The 18,901-nt window shown below is 42.6% G+C and overlaps 1 protein-coding gene across 1 annotated transcript; it reads left to right on the forward strand.

The window, feature by feature from the left end:
* The first annotated feature begins 1,725 nt into the window (after window positions 1–1,725).
* Window positions 1,726–17,125, forward strand: FAS (Fas cell surface death receptor). The gene is made up of 10 exons (XM_030951297.1): window positions 1,726–1,823; window positions 3,513–3,969; window positions 10,178–10,325; window positions 10,883–11,017; window positions 13,135–13,243; window positions 13,769–13,833; window positions 14,179–14,259; window positions 14,399–14,469; window positions 14,957–14,981; window positions 15,767–17,125. Exons 1-10 carry the CDS (start codon window positions 1,726–1,728, stop codon window positions 16,195–16,197), a joined length of 1,620 nt encoding a protein of 539 aa, XP_030807157.1. The 3' UTR covers window positions 16,198–17,125.
* Window positions 17,126–18,901: the final 1,776 nt, after the last annotated feature.

Genomic DNA, 18,901 nt, shown 5'->3' on the forward strand with positions numbered 1-18,901 from the left:
ACAGTAGCATCTATGGATCCACAGGCAGGTATATCAGATCACTGTTACTTTTAAAAGAAGTACACTGCATGCCAGAACACCCTGATCTGTTATTTGATGCAACACCAGGCAACACCCTTATGAAAAAACCCCACAGGGTCTTCATAAACTTCTCTGGTCACACTCTGCTCTCCCTCTTCTGTGCTGTCATGTCAGCTTCTCCACACACAGACCAGGGGGTTAGGGCCAACAAAGTGTTACACTACCACATCACGTTACAAAGAAACTTTCCCTGCACCACAAACCCAGGGGATTGGAAGTGGTGGTTCAAAGTGGTTTATGAACAAAGGGTGTCAGAATCTGGCCACACCACACTGCAACAAATAGCCATATTTACAGTGGTTACAGATCTTCTCTGGTCTATGAGACCATAATGCAAAGGGTGCAGCAAGGTCGCTGTTCCAGTGTTTCACAGAAGATCTGGAAAACAATACAAGCATCATAAAACTGTCCTGGGCAAGAGCTGATTATTTAAAGGCTGATGCCACTCTAATGATTTCCCAATAGTGTTAGCTGATGCTTGTGATGCTTGTGACATGAGCCACATCACTGAAGAGGTTTGAATAGAAGATGAAGGAGATACCACTGAACTGCATGAGTAACGGATCACTCACTCTAGTACTTCAACAAAAAGCCAAAAGTTGGCATGAACAGCCAACAAAGGTTGGTTGTTCTTGAACATACATGAGGGAGGGGAGAGGCAAAACAGGAAAGCAAAAGAAAACAAAAGACAGAAACTGAAACAAACAAACTAAAAAACAAACCAACAATGGTCTTCTAATGTGTATTTTAGGTCAAAAGGGAATTTAAGTTTGATGGAACTACTTTGGTTAAGTTATACTACAGTCAATCTAATTGCCCAATCTTAGTACAAAAGAACTGCTAGAGATTACAAATATGCCAAAACAAATCTAAACAAAATATTTAAAAAAAAATTAAAATCTCTAATAATTTAACAGAGAAAAATGTAGTAGAAAGCAAGTCAGATCTTATGCTTCGTCCCCCATTATTTTCCCTCTGGAATATAAATATGGATTCAATATTCTGAGGTGAGACCAATGTAATGCACAGGGCTCTGGGCCTTCAGTTATGTTTTATTGCACCTTGACAAATTTTTCTTCACCTGGAGAGACTAGCTAAGTTAATCTTCTCAAAAACTTAGCAATCCACAATATCATAATACATCAACAGAATCAGCTTCTTTAGGTGCAGCAGCTTTCTGGAGAGGGAAGAAAAGGTTTGATGCCAGTTAAGGTGTGAATAATGATTCCAACTCAGAAACACCAAATGCAAGAATACTGTCACCATGTGTGTCCAAAATTATTCCCTGGGTGGTTTTGCTCAGAGCAGAATTTCCTATGACCAGTGTACATGTGACATAGGACAACAATTTCAAGGGGGAAAAAGAAACACAACACACAGCCACACACAAATTAAATCATCACAGTAAAAAAATCACTTTAATTCCAGAATCTTACATTTTTTAAGCTGGAATTGCAAAGGAGCTAAAAAGTGTATGTTCCTCGAGTTGCATCCTGCCCCAGCCTGACCCCTGTTCCCACATTAGGCAAGGCACAAGGCCATCTGCTGGCAGAGAGAAACTGCAGAGCCTGTACTGCTTAGCAGGCCGCAGCTGACACAAGAATTAAGCTTTAGATGAAGGGTGAGTAAAGAAAAGAGTCGATGATGCCACTTTTACCAGCTGAAAAGAAGCTGCTGCAACACAAGGAACAGAGCAAAGATGAAAACACTGGCATTATAGTCCTCACTGATACCAACTATTTGTTTGACTATTCTCACAGTTAGAATAATCAAACTGTAGGATCATATTTACAGGACATACACTAAATGAACCACCCTAACCTTCTGGAACTAAAGAACAACATCATCTTTGTGGATAAAAAAGCTGATGTTGCAAGAAGAAAGAAGAAGCAGAAAAGTTGCTGACAAACATAGGGGCGTCAACTCGAGTAAAATGACACAGCATCTACCAATTAGATGAAGGAGAAGATGCGTGCTTGCCTCATGGACAAAGCAGAGCTACCAATCAAGAGATGCATGGGCAAAGCAGAGCTACCAATTAAACAATGCGTGACTGTGTAGGCCAAGATAAGAAGTAAATCTAAACAATGTTTAGAAGCACCATAAACAGTTTTTGCTTGATTCACATTAAATCATGCAGAGGCCTTTGTCTTCTCATCAAACAAAAAAAAGCCCTCCAAACGCATTTCTCTTTCTCCATTATATATATTTAAAAAAACCCCACAACTACAGTTATTAACTACGTAAGGTACGACTTCACATCACATGCAGGCACTGTTGTTTTGACATGAATCTGGTGGCTTCTCAAACATCTCTCAAAGCTCCCTACCTAAGAGAAAAACAGCTCACCGCAAAGAAGCTTCATGCACACAGTCATCACGCCCTGGGGGCAGGGAGGAGTGCAAACCACATGCACCCCACAGACTAGAGCGACATCAGAGGAAGGTACCGGGCAAATAGTGCGAGAGGCACACCAAGGTGCCACTGTACCCTGAGCAATGCCTGCTGAGGGCCCAGCCACATAAGGTTTTGATTTTAGGACAAAACACAATCCCCTCGAGCGATGGATCTGGAAACAATTCTACCAAGCTTTCTGCTGCAGCAACAATCCGGATCTGGACAACACTGCCTGCAGTCCCTACTGCACCCCTACCCGCACGCAAATTTCCGCTAAAATTAGCAGCCTCACAGATACGCTGCTTTGGGTTTGCCCAGTAGGAACCAGAGACATGTAACCCAGGCACTGCACCCAAGAGAGATGCCTCTCCTTCCTTACATTCCATACTGCCACTGGGAAGGCAAAAAGTGGATTGTTCAAGGGTACTCCAAAGGCAGCATCTCTAAAAGCGTGTCAGCAGTACTTTTGGTTTATCCGGAAGTGGTTTAAAAGCCTGAAGTATTTAAAACAGTAGCTATTTTTTTGTCGATGTTATGTATTGCAACTAAGAGCCATACTAGCAGAAAAGCTGAAGGGTTTTTGAAAATCTGAGTCATAAACCACTGAAAAATGGTGTTTAAAATGAAAATGCCAGCTCGATTGCAACCATGGTCCTCCCGAGGCAATCGAATCATGTCAAAACCTGAAAGATGAAAACACATATCGATAACTAACTCCATCACGTCATTTCTAACTCTACAAAGGAGGCCAGACTACCAGCATTTCAAACCCCTGAAAGCTTGCAGGAAAAACACAAGAACTGACTGGAAACAGACAGCAAATAGAAGTCACGGGCTTGAGCAACTCTTTCAGTAGGACAGCAAAGGGCAGTACTGCCTGCTGCAGTTTAGCCCGTCCTGAGTGCCTGTTCCATTCTACCCACACGGGACTGCCCGTCCTTGGCAGTACTTGAAAAGCAGAGTTTCTGCCCTGGTAGGGAGGCAATAGCTCCGCCCAGCACCTGAAGCTCAGGAATCGAACGTCTCATTCCCAGCACCGCTGACTCGGTGACCTCGGGGCCGCGCCTGGCATCCCCGAGCTGCCGAGCGGGTGTCTTTCCGGCCAAGCACCCGCGGTCCCCGCGGCGCCCGGGACACCCGAGCGGGAGCTCCGAGCGCTCTGTCCCGGTCACCGCGGGGCGCTGGGCTCGGGGCGGTCCCGCCGGTGTCCGCGGCTCTCCCGGCGGCCGGAGCCGCTGCCCGGGGCCGGATCACCGCGCCCGGGTTGCCCTGCCCCATGGCCGGCCCAGCCCAGCCCCCCCGCTCCGTGCCGAGCCGGGCCGTGCCGGGGGCGGGCCGGGCCGCGTTTGCCAACATGGGAGGAGCGGCGGGCGGGGCGCGGGCTGTCCCGCAGGGACGGGCCACTTCCCGTCGGAGGTGCCGGGCAGCGGCGGCATGGAGACGGTGCGGGACGGCGGCAGCATGGCCCGGAGGCTCCTCGCCCTGCTCCTCGTAAGTGTCCGCCCGAGCAGGGCGGCGGGCGGGCGGCGGGGACAGCCCCGGCCGGGGCGGCGGGGCCGGGCGGGGACGAGGAGCGCGGCGCCGCCGGGCGGGGAGCGCTGCCCGGCTGCTGCTTGCCACCGACCGTGGCGAACTTATTACCGACATTTCAGTCAGTTCGTTAGGTGAGGTTTTAAGTGGAAAAAACTCACTTTCAAGTTCAGGCGCTTCTGAAGGGTGCTCAGTGAAGGGCGTGTTGTGTCAAGCGGACGGAAGAAAAGGGGGATGGATGCAGGTGGCTGTAGGTGGGGGGACCCAGGGACAGCTGGCACTGCTCCGCAGGCACCCACAGCGGCCGGAGCCGCGGGCCAGGCAGGTGCGGAGTCCCCGCTCCGCCAGCACGGGGAGGTGCGGGATAAAACCGGGCTCGGTGAGAGCCGACCTGCGCTGCACCTCCGCCGATCCCTACCAGAGAGCTGGGAAAGCAACATAAAAGCAAATACCTCTAGGGGAGGAGTTTGAACCTCTATGACAGTGACCCAGGAGAAGCCAGAGGAATGGCCCAAGCCTGCCGTCAGTGTACAGCATTTACTGGAATCAGTAGGGCAGGGCCTTCCCTTTTGCCTGAGCCATGCCTGTGCACACAGTGAGTCCCTGCAGCTTCTGAGAGTTTCGGTCTCCTGTCTCACTCTCATCAGTAAAGTTACCTTGACAAAGATCCATTCCGAACGGCCGCCGTCAGCTGCAAAAGTAAGGAAGCGTGTCAGTGTGTGTCGGTGGCCAGCGCAGGGTCTCCGCTGGTCCAGCGCATTGCTGCAGCGGCAGGCAGCTCCAGGGCAGCACACTGCCTGGCTTGGCCTGCGCCCGGCCAGAGCTGCTCCGAGGCAGCCCCGAGCCAAGGGATGCCAGGGGGACGAGACAGGTGGCAGCGAGCCCTGCTGGACAGCATAGCCACCTGGAAGTGTGCATGCAGAACACATTGCTTCCCCAGCCCAGTTCTCCCGTTCCAGAGACACCTCACTGCAGCTGACCCCCCAAGTCTCTTTGCAATGTGGTTTTATTGCCAACAAACGCAGTTTGTTTTGCGATTTGTCAGGTTAAAATCAAGTCTTAATGTATAAACCAATCAAATTGTGATCTGATCAACTGCATAACAGGTAGTAAAACATTTAAAGTATTTCAGAGAGCTCTATCCATGCCCCTGCACAAATCATCAAAGCATAATTAAATACAAAGAAGGATTCTCATCTGCTGACAGAAGTGTGTATTACCTGTTCCTGTACAGGAGCAGCCAACTAGTGACAGAAATGTCAGTGTAGCTCAGTATGTTAAAACTATTCAGAATATATGTCTTAAGATTAAAAATACTTTCATTTATAACACCGCTCCAAAGAATATATAATTTCTCTTCTTATTTTCCAGTTGTTTCCAAATTTCAGTATACCTTAGAAAGTCTGTAGCATTCCTACATAATTTCTATTTTTAAAAAGTTTTTTGTTTTAATTAGCATGTTGTTTCACTACATATAAAATAGTTAACCTGGTCAGAGTTTGACATGTTATTTGGTTAAACCAGAACATGAAAACAGTTTGTTGAACGAGACTTCAATTTTGCAAGGAACTCCACACTGCACTCGAGTAGAAGAAGATTTAGGCATAGTCATGCAAAAATAGCCATGGTCTATGAAGTTAGAAAACATCTGAGTTCTCCATGTAGAAAAAGCTACAAAACTACGTACCACTGAGAGACACACTTGTATCAGTTTAGAGACAGATTTTAGGAGAAAACGCTCTGTAATTAATGTTTCCTCTGAGAAGAGGAAGGGCTTCAATAATCCCTTTTTGCCAATGAGAGAAATGAATACTAGTGGGTGCAAGTGAAAATAAACCCTGGTTATTAACAAAGCAAGATACCCACAAGACAGAAAAAATAAATTGAACCTTATACCCCCAACCCAGCCCCATGGCCAGGGGGCAAGGATGGTGGCCGCTCCATTTGTCTGAGGAAAGGGAAGAAAACAAATCCACACAGCAGCTCAGGCAAAGCTGTTGAGCTTCTGGCTTTGGTCTGCTCCTCACAGCAGGTGAAACTGGTGGGGTTTAGTGTCCTTTGTTTGCTGGCCTGGGTCTTTCCCACTGCCCCCGTAGGCTCCCTGGACTGCAAGCCAAAACAGATAAGTGGAAAAAAAACCCAGAAAGAAACCACTGAATGATTTCTGCTGAAGTCCAGGGGAAAAGGTGGGGAAAGACAAAAAAGAGCTTCTTGCCTGAGCAACCAGGGATACAGATGGAGCAAAGGCAGTGAGCTAACAGTCCGAGTCACAGCCCAAAGCATGCCAGAGAGAGAGAGAGAACCGAGCCCATGCCTGGCCTTCCCAGGCTCCAGCCCAGCCTCCTGCTTCATCTTCAACCTCTCCTAGCCATGCAGCTGGCCTTTAGGGAATGAAGTACCACCATAAAATCACCTCAAGACAGCCCTCCGCAGGAATAGGCCAGAGAGTGAACTGTTATGTAAATATTTTGTAATTATGATATGACTACAGAGCTGGCACTTTTCTGGAAGTTCAGAAGATGTACCTTTGAGAACAAGGTTCCTGCATTACTGCATTGGCCTTTCTTCCTCAAATCATGGAAAACTAATACACACATTTACATGTACATGCATAAACAGCCATAAAATGATGGGCTGGCCCAAGACTCAAGTGAAAGGTGTAAGGGCCCCAGTTCTGGAAACATGTCTGTGCATGTTTCCACTGTAACCACCTTCATCTCTGCAGTAACTCACTGAACAAAGAGAAAATCGTAAGAAAACCATTTTGTGCTAGAAAAGGAAAAGGGTGAGAGTTGCTAGATTTCTATCTGCCAAGCTCTAATTCATGCTTAGCTTCAACAAAGAGAGGTGAGAGCTGTTAATATCTCTCCCAACTCTCCAAATAGTGTAGTATTGACTACAGTTACTACTGTACTATTTACTAGTAGGTGCTTAGTAGTACAGTACTTCTGAAAAGCAAAACCCAGCAAAATAACCCATCACACAACCCCCAGGCCCAGTATGTTGTTTTAATTTGCATGTGAGTCAGCTGAGATATGAAAGGGATTGAATTTGAACAGTGTTTTAAGGTGCTGAACAGTCTGAGGCTATTTGCTCTCACAGGCACTAAACACACGCATTTCCCTTGGAATTTAAGAAGCTCAGGGTGCTTCTAGATGTGGGGAAATACCAACTCCCATTGTTGGGCTTTAAAAAATGCAACCGGATTATTTTTGTTCTTTTCATAAAAGATTTTAGAATGTGAAATACTATTTTTAGAGGTTATTTTGGTACTAACTGAGATCCAGCCTTGGTGGGAGAAAAAAAAGACTTGGAGGAAAAATTATACTTGAGGCTTTGGAAGAAGAAATTTCTTGTCATAGTGAAAGAATTGGAGTAGAGTATCCTCTTAAGATTACCCTTTGAGCGAAATTACTCTTTGAAAAGGCCAGCCTGACAGAGTTAATACAAGGGAGATTAATTACAGAGAAAAGCATATTAAAATGAAGATAGTTTTAGCAACTTAACTTCCATGAGGCAAAAAAAAGCAAGAAAAATCCCTCCTCCTCCTTTTTTAACACTTTAGAAAGCCCCTGATGAGCTCATGCACCTTGGTCCATGTAACAAATGTGGAGTGGAAAAAAAAGGCCTCATACTGTAACCATCAGTCTTCTCGTCCATCAGCATTCATAGATGAGAAATGGGAGAAGAGGCTTGCTAAAAATAAAATGTATTATAAAGATAACTGGAGAAAACAGAATTTTTTGTTTCTCGTGGTTAACTTTGTAAAGTTTTAAAAAGTCCTGTAGGCAAATTACGTGTTCACACACTTCCAAAGCTGAGATTACATACCTATAAGCTGTGTCTTGCAGAAGCTTTCCTGTTGAAATAGATTGAGATGTCATGAGGAATACTTTGACAGAGGAAGAACTGGAGGCCTGAAAATCCCAAAATGACACGAGTATTCAAAGAAATGAAAGTTCTTGTCACTGTGCCCTAGAACTGCAGATGAAAACAGGTTTCATAAAAGTGTCCTTAGCAAATACCTGTTGGTGAAAGCATTTTGGAGGGCCCTGTTGGGATGAAGGAGAGGGAGCAGGTAGAAAACTCTTTTCATTGTCTGGGCAATGCAAATGCAGCAAAACCAGAAAATCTGGGCTCATATTTTTATGGGTTCTGCTAAGGGTAGATTCCCCAGCTGATTGATCTTAATCCCATTGACTACTTAGTGCAATCTAAGTCTTCAGTTTAGATACCAAAACTATTTTTTTTAGGTTGAGAAAGTTAAAAGAGAGTCTCTGTGACTCATTCTAGGCTGAAAACATACAACCACTGCTTGAGTGTACATGTCATAAAAAAGCACCTATCATCCCTGCCTGTATAAAAGCCCCTAAACTGCTTCCTTTCTGATATTAGTGTTTACTGCTCAGTGACAACAGAAAGAGCAACTAAGGTGTGCACAGGAAGCTAAATGACTATTGATTCTTTTCTGGTTTTTTTTCCTATGAGACACACCAAAATTTGTAAATAGCAAATGGATTGCTTTACAAGGGTGCAAATCCAAGAGGAAAAATGTTTGAAAAAATTAGGGCATTGCTTTGAAAAAAAAGTCTTCACAGTTTTATCATAATTCCTTCCACAGGAAGATGTTGTAAGACATCCCTGCAAGCAGAGCCAATGTAGGTATTTGGTGCTGCTTAAGTGTCAAATTCTGAGAAGTCACCCCCACTTCTTGTAAGTGTACCAGGAAGTTCATCTCTGTGAGCAGGAGCAGAGGGCATCCATCTGAAAATGTTCTGTTTCTGTAGCCCCTCACACCAGCATAGCCCATTTGTATAAAAGCATAAACAAGAGGCAGAGAGCTTTGTTGGTGTGAGGAAACACATCTTTGCACACATTATGTTTGCAGGCATTTGGTAAAAGAAGCAAGGTTTTACTGGTATTAGTAATTTAGAAATATGTTTCCTTCTTTGCTTATATTCTATTTTTTGCATGACTCTCTCGACATTTCCTTCATACTGCTTTAGGAAAAACCAAACCAGACAGGTCATACATCCCTGACTATATTTTAATGATTATTTTTTAATTGGACTTTCTAATCCAGTGTTTAGTGAGGTAGCTCTCCTAGACAAAAGGAAAACAAATCACACTAATTTGACACATCCACTTGACAGCTTCTGTGGAGACTTTAATTTTTTTACATCGTTACACTGGCATTTAGAGGAGAGCACCCTGAAAGCTTTGGCAGCAAAGGAAGAGAGAGCACCAAACAGGGGAAGTGATGGGATGAGCATCCATACCCAGAGTTTCTCCAGTGCTAATTATGCTGTTTCAGCTGCTGGAGCTTTGCACTTCCAGGTGCAAAGAAAAGCCTTCTTAATTATGTCAAGTAACTAATATTATATATATTTTAAACAGGCAGCTGCTAAGGAAATAAAATTCTTTCTACCTTCTCACTTGTGAATAGACTAGAGGATGAAAAGTGGCTACCTGTAGAAGGCAGTGGTCTTATTGGTTACATCATTAGTTAGCAACAGATAACACTTCCTTCACTTGAGAGCCCAGTTTGATGTTCAAAATGTTTTTTCGGTAATTTAACATAAAGGGTTTTTTGCATCTAACTGAAATTGTGGTCAGCATACATAGCTGCATTATACAGACATCTCATCTTTAGTGTATGCAGAGTAGATATAGAATTCCCCAGAAAATGTTGCTGAGAAGAAGGCAAACTATACCAGATTTATCCTTATAATTCTTCCTCCTTCTTCCAAAATAATACAAAAACCATGATTTGGCCTCTGGGCTGGAGTGCTTTATTATTATCATGAGAAGAGGCAGGGCAGGGGCCACTAGTAAACCTCTCCTGCCTAATGGCAGAAATAAAAACAAACAAACAAAAAGCTCCCAGCACTATGCAATTGACAGTGCAAATTGACAGTGCAAAAAATTCAAAGAAATGGATCTGTTACAAATTAATTTGAAAGGAGAGTGTAGTGGTAGGGTTCATGGCTTTAATATGGGCCCTCATTGTCTATTAAATCTAAAGTAATGAACAGTTTTAATAAGGGAGAGAATATTAATATGTTTAGTTATAGATAACACTATTAATGTGACTCTTCTAGTACTGAAACACACAGTTTTAGTGCACAGTCCAAAACATTTTTTCGTCTAATTTTCTGTTCTCTCCTAGGTGGCTCTCCTAATTATTGAAACAGAGTGCAAAAATGATACTGAAGCTCTAATAACATCCAGTAGGAGGATCATTTCCAGGAGGGAAGTTAACTGCAAGGAGGATGAATACAGTTCAGATAATCAGTGTTGCAAGAAATGTAGAAGTGGTGAGTATGATGTGTTGAGAAGTCATTAACAGGGGACACCACAGCATGCACATTGCTTTGTGCTGGGATACTGAAGTGGCATGAGGTGGTTTCCTGGATGCAGTGCTTCATTCCAGCTGTATCTTTGTTTTGTTACAGGATATTAGCCACTTGAAAGATATTTCTTGAGCTCAATGCACCAATAACTTCTCACTACAGAGAGTAGTTCTCTCATAACGTGCTTGTTACAAAAGAGCCAAGAATTAACATACACATGTTTGAAAAAGGTTGAAAAAGTGAAAACACATGCTTTTGCCTACAGGATTCCATACGTTTGTGGGTTTTCCAATTTTTCATGTACAGTTTTTTTAGTGTGTTCTCCTTCACTATTAAATTGGAGGAAGAGTGGGGATAATCAAAAGTTATGTATACTACATTCCTGGAGTGCATCTACACATGCACAAAGAATATACATTCCTTATTTGGAATCAAAAGTATTAGGGATTAAAAATGTAATTCTGATGTTAGTCTTAGAGCTGGTGGCTGCTCTCTAAATTGTTGGTTTTCTGTCTCTACAGGTTTTGTTAAAAATGTCTCCTGCCCAACAGATGTTACCAAACACTGTGCTCCATGTCAGAAAGGAAAGGAATTCATGAATCACCCCAATGACTTAGACAAGTGTTTGAGATGCAAATTGTGTGACAGCAACTTTGGTATGTCTATAGAAATAGCAACTGTAGCAATGACTCCTCTTTCACACAGGATTTCACTGAAAAGTCTCCATAATACCTAGTCGTGGTTAGCACGTAGAGTCAAAAGTTTTAGTGGTAAGACATGAATGAATTTGTGAGAAAGTAGTAAGTTTATCCTCCAGCTCCCTTTCATCAAGCACCAAGTAGGAAGACAAATAGCTGGCCCATTATTTCTCCAAATATCTGCCTTTGCTTAGCCAAAGTCCTTGCTAAGCTGACACTGTACAAACTGGTTAGAGTCAAGGAAGGCAAGTTCTCCCTCTTCTTCACCCTCTGTTTAAAACAGGGGTGTAAAAAGTAATGATTTTTAATAGCCTTTCACATAATTGATAATGTTATTTAAAACTGATTGCTGTCTTTTGAAAGACACTCAGGATGCAGTTTGGGACGGTGTGTCAGGCTGTAAGGCCAGCCCTCCTGGGGCACAGCAGTGGCCCACCCACCCAGGGCTCTGCATTCAGCAGTGCAGGCAGGAGGGGCTGTTTAGGGATAACACAAACCAACCTGTCTGCTTTCTGTGGTCTGGGCCCTGCTGTCTATCAGCAACCCCAGCTGAGGGAAAGGACATTGGAAATCTGTCCCTACCTAATCATTGCAGTGTCTATTTATGAGCCCTTTGTTCGTGAACTTGCTGGGTGACAGCAGAAATTCACTACCTGTTGCATAAATACCCATCACAGATTTATTTTTTTTTAATCCATTAAACTTATCTCCTACCAGTTCCACCAGGTGTCCTGTAGATCTCCTCTGCTTGGATTTAGGGAATGACAGTTCTTCATTCCTCATACCCAAAATCAAGTTTAGTGAATGGACAAACAGTTCTCAACTCCAATATGGTTATACTCAGATCACCTGTTGGAATATCAATATTTAGTGCTCTCTCCTTCCTTTAGGACCTCAATATGGATAGAAAACTTTCCTCTCATTTTCTGCTATAATAAGCATTTTTGTGTGGGTGATGAAATTGGTAAGAGTGAAACAATTCAGTATTTTATATGTGTCACAATTATTAAAACTGAAGGGAGGAAAGGGGTAATGGCTAGTCACAATATTCCGCAGACAGTAATGTAGCTGAAGAGAAGTCAGTAGACTGACAATAGGCAAGAGGAAAATTACCACTGAATTCCATGTGAACCATTCTTATGATCATTCATATCCACCATTTTCATGAGTTACTTCAGCACTGATGTCACAGTAGAGCTTCACCAAATTTTGAAATATCAAGTAGTTTCAAATTACAGCAGGGCACTGAATGTAGTAACTCAAAAATTTGTTCTGTTTATATATGCCTATGAAAATAGCTTTCATAGTAGGTAGATACAGTAATTTTTAATGCAGAAGTATTTTTTTCATGGATGGAGATAGCATTATCATATAAACTGAGGATAGGAGAAAATTAATAATTTGTTTTGATTCTTAAGAGGAATACTTAACGTGGATATGCTAGCCAAAAAAGAGACAGTGGAATTCCTCATCATTGGAGGTCTTCAAGAAAAGGTAAAACTTTTTGTCTGTCAGGGAGTGCAAAGAACCCATCTTCATTATCAAGTAGGGAGATTGGCTGTGTGATCTTCTGAGTTTCCTTCTGGAAACTCAGAAGTTTACAATACTAAATGGGAAAAAGAAGTTGGGATTTGGCTGTGCTGAATGAGTCCTCTCCTGGCAAGAACTGCAGTGTGTGACGAGTTTTAGAGCTGCAGTGTGTGACGAGTTTTAGAGCTGCAGTGTGTGATGAGCTTTAGAGCTGCAGTGTGTGACGAGTTTTAGAGCTGCAGTGTGTGATGAGTTTTAGAGCTGCAGTGTGTGACGAGTTTTAGAGCTGCAGTGTGTGACGAGTTTTAGAGCTGCAGTGTGTGATGAGCTTTAGAGCTGCAGTGTGTGATGAGTTTTTCACGCTCCCGTCCAGCAGAGGTCTCTCTGGCAGCTCTGCCAGCCCAGCTCCTTAGAAAGGCTCCGGCGTATTATAAAGCTAAGCCTCGCCAGTTCCAGAGGTGGAGCTATCAGCAAGTCTGAGGACAAGACTTTGTGGGCAGAAGCCTGCTTTTTCAGACTAGTACACTTAAGACATCTGTTTTTAGGTTGGGAAGTTGTAAAGAACTGTACCCCAGAAGAGGACACGCAGTGTGACTGTGCAAAGAACCATTTCTGCAATCATACACGATGTGACGCTTGCAGTCCATGTACCATGTAAGTTCATGCCTTCATCACTACGCATGAAATTGTTAATATGTAATCATATTTTTTTCCAGCTGGTTTCAAGCAGAGGCTAAGGTGATCTATAACCTCAGGGAAAGCATACCAATTTTCCTTTACACCTGAGCTGACTGAGTTCAGTCAGCTCAATTTGCAGCCGTGAAAGCTTTCCAAAGGAATATAGAAAAAAATATATATCCACTGAGTCTGTATATGCATTTCAAAATGACTAATAAAGTATCAGCACTTTCCTGTTGTCTTAGTGTGATCTACTGTTACATTGAAAAATAATTTCATATGTTTTCCCACTGCTGTTTTCCCACAAATTTCCATAACATTTTCGTACCTATTAAATTCCAAACCCCAAGTTCAGGGATTTGGAATATGAAACCAGCATATTTATCAGCAAAATATTTCATATTTTGCTGATAAAACATCTTAGAAAATTTTGCTTTGCACTCTGAACAGCTTAAGAGAGAAAAAAATCCCCCTAATAATTTGTGTTCATATTTTCTGCAGATGTGGAAGCGGTGTAATTGAAAAGCAATGTACTAGAGATTCAGACACTGTGTGCGGAATGAAAGGTACCAAATAAATGTAGCAAGGTACAGCGCATGCTGTATTTTGAGAGGCAATTGCAATTGTCCTGTTCTACACAGTGGCCATAGTAATTCCTGACAGCTCAGGGCCTCAGTCCCACTGGGCCCTCTACTGACCTGCAGAGTGTGATTTTCCCTTGATCGCTGTGCAGGTGTAGGGGCTGTTACCCCTTTTTAGGGGCACCTCACCATAGGGTACGTCTTTAACATATTTGGCTTTTGTGTTAGGAGGGCTTTTAAAATCTGACACAGTCTTGTTTAAAATTTGGTGTGCTGCTGTATTGCATTTCTTGACTTAACTTTCATGCAAATTTTCCAATGTTCCAACAGATCCAGCAACACTGTGGTGGATTGCTTTGGTAGCTTTGGTAGCTTTGGTACTACTGGCAATAGCTGGAGCAATAGTCTGGTGTAAGTGATTCCCTACTTATTCCTGTTGCACTATGAAGGAGACATTCAGCTTCTTATTCAAATATAATTTTATAGTCTTGGAGTCCAAAGGAGAGATATCCTTCCCTAGATTTTAAAAATGCTTTTTTTTTTGTTTCAGACAAGAAAAAACAGAAACATCTTACAATCAATACGGGCCTCCCAGGTAATGGGGTTTACAAAGGAGAGCATGTAAGTATTGTTGTTTTGATCATAAAAAACTCAGCTTTATGCAAAGAACTTTTTTCCATTTAAATTGCACTGAGTCTCCCCAAACATTTGTGTGCCTCTCTTCTATGACAAGAATGAAGTAAATTTCACCACAAGAATTCTTTTGGGAGAAGTAAGAGAAACCCTGTATTATATCTTCAGGATTGTTGGAATGCTTCCTAAGTCACATAGCCATGATCAAAACTTCATAAATCATCAAGCCTCCACCAACCCAGGATGTTCCTGTCCCCATGCATAATTCTAGGCATTAGGAGGTGATTCCCCAAACTTACCCAAGTCAAAAGAGGTCTGTCTGTCTGGTCTGACTCTCTCACTCATAAAACAGGAATCATGGAGAAAACGAAAAGAAAATCATAAAATTATCATGCAATGTATTTATCCTCTTATATAAGTGTGGGATTTTACAAAGGTTGTTTCTACTTTTTTCTCTCCTGCTTTTTTTTTTCAGGAGAATGTACCTCTTATAGTTGAAGGTAAGAAACAATTTATCAAAATTCAGTAGAAAGAAAAAACAGATGCAGATAAAAAATTCCTAAACTAAAAAAAAAAAGTATTTTTGTGTAGACTTTGTCACTATCCAGACCTGTCCTGCCAGCACAAAAGTGAACACTTGCTAAAGAAGTGCCAGTTCATATAATGGTCATCAAGACACTTAGTGGCATCATGGAAGTCTTGCCTCAGGAGGAATTTCTGTGTATAGGGAGCAATTATTCATTGTCTACAAGTGAATATCAGTTCTGCATGTGGTACAGACACTAGGAAACAGCAATAGAAACTGTTTCTATAACCATGGATATTTATGATAAGGGAGCAGTCCACAATGGGATTGAAGATTTACAAGCCTACATTCTGTTAAAGGACAAATCCAGAGGAGAGGTACACAACAGGAAAAAAGATAAGCTCCAAGACTGTATCACAACAGAAGACCTGTCCTGTTTCATGACCTCTCCCCAGTGCTATTTTGAGAAAAATGGGTATGTGAGAGATGACCACACTTCCATGATATAGAAGGACAGAATAGGTTACAGAGGGAGCTGAGACTCTGTTTTAGGTGGTAGAAAGCCATATGGGCTGCAAGCCTGAATCTTTTAAATACCCAGCATCTGGCAGAACATGTAAAAAGAGACCTGCCATGTATTGTAAAAAATCACACATAAACCATACTGAGTCACAAATAGAAGTATCAAATCTGAATGCAGGTGATAAAACCCAGTAAGATAAAAGAGCTAGGTGCATTCATTTCCTTTCCTGCTCCTAGATGTTGACCTGAGCAGCCACATTCCTGGCATTGTGGCAGAGATGACACTCACAGAAGTCAAGAAATTCGTTCGTCACCACCATGTATCAGAACCTGCCATAGACCAAAGCATTCAGGATTTTCCTGGTGATACATCTGAACAGAAGATTAGGCTGTTTCGAGTCTGGTACCAAAGTCATGGGATGAAGGGAGCCTATGGAACCCTAATAAGAAGCCTGAGAGAGTTAAAAATGTGTGCTGTAGCTGATAAAATTGAGCAAAAACTGAAGGCAGCTATTTCCAGCTCTCAGGAAGGGGGACAGTCTTATAATCCTGACAGTGAGCAAAGCAAAACTTGCACTCAGGAGGGTAGAAACTCTTACAATGAGAGTGCTGAGCTAAGTAAAGCCTCTACTGCTAGTTTGGAAGAGACCTTGCACAGAGTAACTTGAAATTTATTTCTGAATATTTCTCTAACATAAATAGCAAAGTTTTAAAATGACATTTTCATTAGCAGTTCTGATTGAACTCAAGTAAGTTATTATATGCAAAAGGAATAATTACAAATTTTGTAGCAATATCTTTCCTTTAAAAAAAGTTCCAGCCTTTTTTGATTGTTAAGGACTTGAAGAAGTTTTATGACTTGTTTACTAAAAGGTGCAATATAAGACTCCAGCTATAGGATTCATTACAAGAGGAAAGAAGTTATCATTTGAAGAAAAGGAATGGTTTAAATGCATGGTCCTGCATTATTTAATCAATGTAAGATTCTGCATACATTAAAAATGCAGACTGTTCCATTTTTTTTTTTTTTGAAGGGAAAGCTCTGGTGTTATGAGTCTACAAAGTGTATCTGGAAAAATACTTGAAAAAATAACGTTACCTGCCTTACACCTGATTAATTAGAAATATAGGTGTTGCTGTGTAGATTCTACTCTGCTGCAAGTACAATTTCTATTTTTCATGAAAGCGCTTCTGTGTGTATATGGAGTTTTGTATATGTGTGCAAGTTTTCGATACTAAAAGCTCTCAGTTCTAGGTAAAAATAATTATCTCTGTTGTTGTCAGCAGTGTTTGTAAGCCTCTTCTAATGTTTGAAACCTTCAGAGAAATAGGAGCACGGGGTTAATAGGGTCAGCAGCACAACAGAACCATCATTTCTGGAAGGCAACCTTCAGAGCATATGATGCTTTTCTAATGCAGAAATTGATACAATGAAAGCATCTTCTTCATTAAAAAAAAATCTGCATAAAACATGGCTTCTGTCTTTCTTATCGTGCAGTATATAGATGTCATGTTCAAGTTTGCTTTTACTCAGGTTAGCAAATCAGAATAAAGGAGATCATTCTCTTGAAAAAACACCTTACCTTTCTTTCATCACCAATTTCGGACTCAGCTCCTAAATTCAAAGGACCAGTATAGTGCTGGCAGCTTTGCTGTGAGGCCTTTCCCTTTCACACACTCATTTGTGCAAATCTCACAAAGTCTTTCAACAGAAGGGGAGACTTCACTGGAAAGGTTTGATTTTTCCCGATTACAGGGTGAGAAAGATGTCTTTCATTGGTTCTGTGATCAGTTCCTGGAGAACATCTCCAGCCAGTATCAGGACTCAGCCAAAACAGGAAGAGAGCTACCTGGGCTGGCTCTCACCTGCCCTTTGGTGTGTTGGGTGTGTGGGGTAGGGTCCCATGGCTGGCACCTGACCACAGGACCTGGAAAGGCAAGGTAAGGCTGGCCACAGGGTGCCAGAGGCTGGCAATCAACCCCTGCCAATGCTGGGTGCCCACAGCCACATGGAGCTCCTCCAAAATGCCACGTAGCTGGAAGTGAGGTACCTGGGAAGGCAGTACATAGCCTTTGGAAACTGCTAAAGTCTGTGCATGGCATTAAGCAGGAGCCTAAAGGAAAGGCAGGACGTAGCTTTGAACTTATTACCTGTTTCATATACTTGACCTGTTAAAGGTCTCAATGACACAAAGCACATTTGGCCCAGAACCAGTGTATGTTGTACAGCTCTTAAGCACCTTCCATGCTAAACAGTCAGAAAAACCTTCCACCCCACTTTGGAGCCTCTAATCTAGCTGCATTTTCTAAGTATCTAATCCACTGCTATATTGCCAAAATCCCCACACTGTGCTGCTTTTTGAAGGAAGACCTTCAGGCTGCTGCAGTCAGATGATTTAACAGCCATGGGCCAAATTGTGCATCCATGGACTGATTGCACCTGGCCCTGTGTAGATGGCCTGAATCTCTGCTATCTGTGTACAGCTCTGACACACCATGACAATGTGTTACCCCTGGTCCTGTTCTGGCCAGGGTCCGCATACCTAAGAGAATAAAATACCATACATATAAAATATCATACACATACCTAAGAGAATGAAATATCTGCCTTTCAGAAAAGCAGCCCAGCAGTGGGGTCAGCTGTGCCATCTTCTGTAGGATGCAGTCGTGCAGAAGCACAGCCAAGACAGGAAGGAAGGGAGGAAGGAGAACTCCATGCTCTCACACGCCCTGGTAGATAGGCTGCTCCCTCCCTATACCACATCCCATCCAGGAAGGCATGAATGTAGCTTAAAGCTCTGTTGGCAGATGCTTGACTTCAACTGTTTTTCCCTTGACTTCTGGCTTTGTCTGTCCAAGTGAAGCATCTGAGCAGCAGAAATGAAGGTGGTCCACCTCCCAGGGTTCCAGAGGAGCAGGGAACTGACCAATCTGAACTGCAGTGATCTTAAAATGGAGCCACCAAACCTCATAAATTTCTGACAGAGAAATAAAATGATAATTTATCTTTCATCACACTGGAATTCCCCAACCTCAGTATAAAAAGGATGGTTTAAAAAAGTCCCTGAGCAATGAGTCAGATTTTGTTTAGGAGAGGTCTGCAGGGCTCAACTCAGACTGCCATTGACTCTGGTGGTTAGCATACATCATAATTTTTTGTTCTTAACTGTAACACTGTGCATCAAATAGGAGGATTGATTATACTGTGCAGTTACTTTTCCAAAGCAGTCTGTATGTGTCTGCATTGCAGTCAGCAGTGCAGAGTAGAGCTGGATCAAGCTTAGCGTAATTGGACCGGGGACTGAAGGAGGTTTAGTTCTCTGGCCTGCAGCAGCACATCCAAATTTCCATTGCCTCCTGCTTCTGACATAA

Source organism: Camarhynchus parvulus, chromosome 6 (assembly GCF_901933205.1).
Source record: "Camarhynchus parvulus chromosome 6, STF_HiC, whole genome shotgun sequence".
In the NCBI taxonomy this organism is placed as follows: Eukaryota; Metazoa; Chordata; class Aves; order Passeriformes; family Thraupidae; genus Camarhynchus; species Camarhynchus parvulus.